The sequence below is a fragment of the Neltuma alba genome, unplaced genomic scaffold (genome assembly GCF_004799145.2).
Source record: "Neltuma alba isolate B1F8T4 unplaced genomic scaffold, ASM479914v2 tig00006747_pilon, whole genome shotgun sequence".
Lineage (NCBI taxonomy): Eukaryota > Viridiplantae > Streptophyta > Magnoliopsida > Fabales > Fabaceae > Neltuma > Neltuma alba.
Window position 1 is genome coordinate 887 of NW_021634571.1, and position 7311 is coordinate 8197.

The following is a 7311-nucleotide window of genomic DNA, read 5'->3' on the forward strand; positions in this document are numbered from 1 at the left end:
TAGACTGATTGTATAAAATCAGTCTAAAAACCTGTAAATATTATTTTCTAAAAAAATTATTTTTAATACTTTGTATACCAGTAACACAAATAACTAATGTAAAAGTATATTTTTTCACATCGGTTGTATATGCAAAATCAATTTGAAAATCCATCATATTTATAAAAATGTGGGTCACATTTTTTTTTACACTGTTGTTGCGACCAAGGATGTAATTAAACTATATAAAAAGAATTTTTTCCAGTAATGACGTGACAGCCAACATCAGACGCACTAATGATTAAAAGATATAGGACCGACCTGCACTGTGCCAGGACCCCAGCCTACTTGGAGCATAGAGCTGTACTATCTGCACATGCATGATTGAACTGGGCCAACATTGAAAGTGACTAAAGCTAACGCATGTAATGGAAATGAGATATTTACTTACAAATTTAATTTTAGATCATTTTCATTTATACATATTATATTTGAAGACGGCATTTTTTTTGTCAAAACGTCATCAATAAACAACAACACAATTACCCCAAATGTTATACGATGAAAAGTATTTACTCAGATACGTATTTTTTGAAACTCATTCAGGCTATAAACGAGTTATAGCCTGACATCTAATTTTTAAGATAAAAAGGCCAAACTCCTTCATCCCATTTGTCTCATCTCGGAAACATTTCCAATGAATGACCCATTTCAGCTTTTTCCTGCCGCGATTCAATGAAATAAGAAAATTTAGTGTTTATTTATCAGATTATTTTAAGAAATTTTGTGCACTTAAAATTTTTAATATTTTTATTCATTAGAAGCTATTTCATGAAACCTACGAAGAGGTTAAGTTTTTTTTTTCACGATAATACCCTTGATTTTAATATTGTTGAGTAATGATGATAAAAATAGAAATTGAAAAGTATGTATTTTATAATTAAATAGGTGAAATTTTGGATATATTAATATATGACTTATAAATATTTTATATTTATATTATTTATTTATATATATTTTTCTAAATTTAAGTACAAGAATAAAAGGTAATTTTTTTTAATGTAAAATTTATTCATATCCCTTCTATCTAAATGGAAACAAAGAATTAAAAAAGGGGAGGAGATGTGAAGTAATGGGGTCGTGGGTTGAAATTGCTCCAAAATTCAGAAGGATTGGAGTGTGCTAGAGAATTGTAGGAATGGGTCATTCGCTATAATAGTTGCCAAAACGAAAAAGTGGGATGTCGGTGAACGAGTCTCACTTTTATCTTAAAAATAGACGTCAGGCTGGAGCTCATTGACAGCGAATTTCAAAAAATGCAGGGGTAGATGCTTTTTTTCATCATGTAGCATTTAGGTAATTTACTTTCCTATTGATAGCATTTGACAAAAATGCCTTCGAAGACAAGATAGAGTAGAATTGCCTAGATAACAAAAACCGATGTTCTTTTCGAATAAGCAAGATATTGTTCAGATAACACTCTTGAGCAGCCAATGAAGAAGGTACTCTCACTAATCTTCCTCATGTGGATGGCCTTACTAGTTCTTGCAGATCTGAGCATGGCAACTTCAGAGAACGTTAACAACAGCTTCATCATCACCACCTGCCGAGGCGGCTTAGCCGACTGCCTTATCGAAGAGGACGACATTGACGACGTCAATGGGTTGCTGATGAATTCTCATGTAGGCAGAATGCTTTGGATGCTTCAAAGTTTAAGACTGGAATACAGGTAACAACAATAAGCCTGCTGTGCCTTGTCCTTTAGGTACCAGATACATAAGCACAAGCTGCCTTCCACCACCAAGTGTAAATGGTAAGAAAGAACGATGAGGTACTTACAAACGATCAGGCTGCTGAGAAATTGCTTAGCTTCTTCTGATATGGTTGATTAGTGATTTCAAATTTGAATGTGATGTGAAGGACTTATGGTTTCCTTTCTTCTTGTGTATATGTGGGTCTATATCGCCTAATGATATGAATTCCTAGTGGAATGGAATAAATTTCAGTCTCCCTATGTTTGCTTTGACTGGTCAGTTTCATCCTTAGTTCTAAACTTTTTGGGACCATTCAATGAAGTCTCATAATAAATTTCTTTATCCTTGACTGATCTATAATTCTCTCTTCTATATGAGTGCGTTATATTCTCTCCCGCGTGAGAGCCCGCATTTATTCTTGATTATATGATTAGGTTTGATCTCATACTTGTTCCGTTTTAATTAGGATTAATTTTTATTTTTCCGTGAATATAATTATTGTCTATTTCCAATGTAGTCCCTTTAGATGGAGGGCATATTAAATTAAAACAGTTCAGATTTAGAATATTATGACATGAAATGAGGGTAAAACTGGAAAAGAGCAAAATATAGGGATTTTAGAGTGTTGTTTCTCATAATTTTTTGAAACTGAATTATATAGCCCAACGAGTCACCTACAAAATATTTTAGAACGTTGAACCGGACACATCTTAACCCTTTAGTTTTAAAATTATTATTAAAATGTTAAATTATTAATCTGAATTGTTAGAGGAGGAAAGAAGGGGAGAGAAGAGGGGAGAGGTTGCCTCCCCCAGATCTTGATGTTCCATCGTCGAGTCCTAAGGTGCTTCTTCAAATGCTTGTTATCCTTTAAGATCTTATCGTTTTTGTTAATCACATTCAAATGATTACTTTTTGCAAGTAGCTTGATGCCCTTATTAGACTACTACCTTCGGTCCTTATTATAAGACCCCGTTTGATTTTTTGTTTGGTCCTAATTATAAGACCTCAATCCATTTTGTCTCTCATATTTATGCATTTTTTTCCAAGATAATCCTTCTAATAATAATAGTTCTAGCCAATATACTTAATTAGTAAGGATATTTTAAGAATGACAAACATTTTTTATTACAAATAAATAACTTAACTTGCTTCCTTAATCTCCTCAAATAAGTTAACTGGGTCTTATAATTAGGACCGGAGGTAGTATAATAACAAGATGACATTTAACAGTGGAACCAATAGAACATTTTGGGATGCCCAAAACTCCTCTAGTTATATGCAAAATCAAACAGTTGAAAATTGAAATTGCAAAAAATGCTACCTGATTTTTAATATAAAGTTAGTTAGAGATTTAACATGATCTTAAATGTTACTTTCGGCCCTTAATATAAAAGTCAGTTTGACTTTAATTTGGTTCTAAATATAAGACCCCAATCTATTTTGTCTCTCATATTTATCTATTTTTTCCAAGGTAATCCTGTAGTAATTGCACATCTTAAATGTTTCATTAAATGATACTTGATTAGTAAGGTATTTTCGAAAAACAACATCTATCTATTAGAAATAATTAATTTAACTAATTTTCTCAATTTACTCAAATTAGTCAGCTAATTCATATATTAAGAACTAGTGGTAGGATAATATTTTAATATATTTTGTTTCTAATATTTATTTATTTTGCGTTCAAGTAATTCCTAGGCTAAGGAGTTTTCTTGAAAAGTAATTTCAATGTACATGATTAATAAGCATACACATTAATCATACACCCACTAAACACAACACGCTCTGGAAATACATTGTGTGATCAAAAGACTTTCATGTAACGTTTATTTCTGGGCACCAAGAAGTCAGCCTCCAGACACTAGTCATAAACATCACTGGTGGCATTGTGTTTTTTCGAGCTCTTTGTCGTTGAGACAATTTTCTTACAAGTTTTTTTTTTTCATTGGAGAGAATTTTTATTCAATGAAATCAAGCACTTTTTTAATGCAGAATTTATATATTACCACCTTATATGGTAAAGCACTTGCCAGACATAGCTCCCATTGATATGTCTCCATGGTCTCTGATTTCCCTTGATCAAGTACTCTAACATAATCCTACTAATAGCAAAGAATGGCACATCCATCTACATCATCCCAGCCAGAATATCTTCACTAATCTTAGCTTCAATTCATTGCATTGAGCTAATTTTTAGTCCAAGCATTTTCATATAACTCCCTAATTAACATCTCAACAGTGAGTTGGATGTTAAACAGGAGAAGGTAATAATATATTTTCAAAATAGTTGAGTAAAGATTTTTCAGGAATTGTGTGGATACTTTTGCTTTGACCAAGATGCCCCCCAGAATCAATTAATTCATGGGAACAAAATGTGATGCAACCCACTTTGGATAGAATAAATATGATAGTACTTGGCTTCGGCGTAGGCTTGTAGAGAGTAGAAATGGTCTATGAGTCAATTAACGCAAATCTATGAGATATATTGTGCGTGCGCGCGTGTGTTATGTTTTGGCGTGCGAGGTAGTTTGAGTTGGAAGTGACGAGGCAAGTGGGTTTGAAAAGTCAAAGCCGCCGTGTAACTCATTGCTTGCCTGGGTGAATAAAATAGCATCTCTTTCCAGGAAATCGAGTCTATTTCATCAAGTGGGTTTAACTCCTTAAATCCCAAGAAAAACTGAAAAGAATAGATAAACAAAGTCAGTGATGAGAGAGAGACAAACCGCTGTGTCCAGGGTGACTAACCCGCCCACAATCGTCACTACCTTCCAGTTATTCTTTTTCTTCCATCTCCTTTCCACTGTCGCCTCCTACAATCCTGTTGATCATTTCTCAGTCAACTGCGGTGGTTCCGGCAATTTCTCTTCTCCAGATGGCCGGAACTGGACCGGAGACATAGATTCCGGTCTATTCTCTCTGATCGAACTCTCCAACAGCAATAAGTCATCAGTAGGCGACAACGCAGATGGCAAACCGATCCCTTACAACATCGCACGCTTCTCTCGCTCCGAATTCTCCTACTTGTTTCCTGTGAAGACGGACGGCCAAAAGTTTATTCGCCTCTACTTTTATCCATCTTCCTACAACCCGAACTTCCCGCGCTCCGATGCTTTTTTCTCCGTCAAAGCAGGGCCCCACATCCTCCTCAAGAACTTCAACGCTTCACTTAACGCCGACGCCAACGCCGGCTTCGGCTCCGGCCCCAGCGCTTATCTTAAACATGCTGCCGGAGAACAAGGAGCCATCGTACGGGAGTACTGTGTCAACGTTGACTCAGGTCGGAGGCTGAACATAACCTTCACGCCCAACGAATCTTATCCAAACGCCTACGCTTTCGTCAACGGGATTGAGATCATCTCTATGCCCCCCTTTCTGTACTACACCAAGCCTGATGACCAACAATCTATGCGGCTAAGTGATGGAAACATGCAGTTTCCGGTCCAGAACAGCAGTGCTCTGGAGACTCTGTACAGAGCTAATGCTGGCGGACGTCAGATTCCTTCCGATAAAGACACAGGCATGTATCGTTATTGGGACCAGGATAATGACTACTTGGAGAGGCAACGACCGCTAAGTATTTCAGCAGGTTTTGGTTTACATCCAGTTTACAGAGATGATCAAAATTATTTTGCACCTGATGAAGTATACATGACTGCTAGAAATTATGGGATGAAAGAAACGTCCAAATTTAATGTGACTTGGGAATTTGAAGTTGACTCAGAGTTTTTTTATATGGTGAGATTGCATTTTTGCGAGTTTGATGAACACATTGAAAAAGTTGGAGACAGAGTTTTCCAAATCTTCATAAATGACGCTTTGGTGGAGTCTGTCGCCGATGTAATGTTGTGGACTCAGAGTCAGAGAAATGTTCCTGCTCATAGGGACTATGCAGCGTCGATGCAGGGCAAGGGAAGCTTGAAGAAGCTCAATCTTTCAATTAAGTTGCAACCACACCCAACTGCAAGAAGCACTTACAGGGATGTTTTATTGAATGGTATTGAAATTTTGAAAATAAGTGACTACAATGATAATCTTGCGGGTCCTAATCCTGATCCACCTCTACCTGCCCCCCTAACATCCTTCAAGACATTGAAGAACAGAAACACAGTAAAGGCAATTCCCATTGTCGTCGGGGCAACATCAGGTTTCATCGTGTTGTCTCTTGTTGTTCTGCTCATTTTCCGGCAATTCATTAGAGCTCCGGTCAAGGAAGGTTCTTCATGGTGGGGACAAAAATCAGTTGACTCGTCCAAGAAAAACAAACCCCGTGGGTCATCATCATTACCGTCGGATTTGTGTCGCTACTTTTCTATAGATGAAATAAGAGCAGCCACAAGTAACTAACTACAAGTAACTTCGATGATATTTTCATTGTAGGGGTTGGAGGGTATGGTAAAGTACTTGCCAGACATAACTCCCATTGACATGTCTCCATAGTCTCTGATTTCCCTTGATCAAGTACTCTTACATAATCCTACTAATAGCAAAGAATGGCACATCCATCTACATCATCCCAGCCAGAATATCTTCACTAATCTTAGCTTCAATTCATTGCATTGAGCTAATTTTTAGTCCAAGCATTTTCATATAACTCCCTAATTAACATGTCAACAGTGAATTGGGTGTTAAGCAGGTGAACGTAATAATATATTTTCAAAAAGATTGAGTAAAGATTATGGATACTTTTTCTTTGACCAAGAGGTCCCCAGAATCAATTAATTCATGGGAATAAAATGTGACGCAACCCACTCTGGATAGAATAAATATGACAGTACTTGGCTTCAGTGTAGGCTTGTAAAGAGCAGCAATGGCCTGTGAGTAAATTAACGCAAATCTATGAGATATACTACTAGTTCTTAATATGATATCTCGTTTGATATTTTTTTGTCCTAAATATAAGACCCAAATTTATTTTGTCTCACATTTGATTAGTAAGGATATTTTAGGAAAGATAACACATATTTATTACAAATAACTAACTTAACTTCTTTCCTTAATCTCCTTAAATTAGTTAACTAACCCTTATAATTAAGACCAGAGGTAGTATGGTGCCGGCGAGCGGCAAAGGATGTCTTCATTTCTGTTCTGATCCATTTCCCTCCACTTCCGCAAACGGCGTCGTTTCAGTCTTTTTCTAGTGACCCCATCCGGCTAAAAAATACAGCGTCGTCTCTGCAAACGCTTCCCCCCACCCCCCCTCTCATTCCGCCAAAGTCAGAGGAAGACCTTCAAGTAATCAATGTTTCTCGTTGGCATCTCTATCTTTAAGGATTTCTTCCCAAGTCGATGACGCTAAGTCAACTGTTGTAATTTTTTTATCGTCACCATAAACAGCAGACCAAATTTTGATGAAAATCAATCAAATAAACTTTTCACTTCTGCTTGCTTGACCAATCTGAGAACCAAGAGCGACAGCAGCAAGAAATCTGATAATATGGACATTTGATAGGGAAGAAGATATGGATTGTGACCAGGTTGCTTGCTGACATGGACAAAATGGAGTTGTGGAATGCAGGAGAAGTGTTGTGTGGGAAGAGATCTTTCCAGGTTGTTATGCATTGGTGCCCTTGTTATT

General features: G+C 36.6%; 1 protein-coding gene across 1 annotated transcript; it reads left to right on the plus strand.

The window, feature by feature from the left end:
* Positions 1 to 4442: 4442 nt before the first annotated feature.
* Positions 4443 to 6080, plus strand: LOC114751103 (receptor-like protein kinase FERONIA). Its single transcript, XM_028939774.1, has one exon. It carries the CDS (start codon positions 4443 to 4445, stop codon positions 6078 to 6080), a length of 1638 nt encoding a protein of 545 aa, XP_028795607.1.
* The last annotated feature ends 1231 nt before the right edge of the window (positions 6081 to 7311 follow it).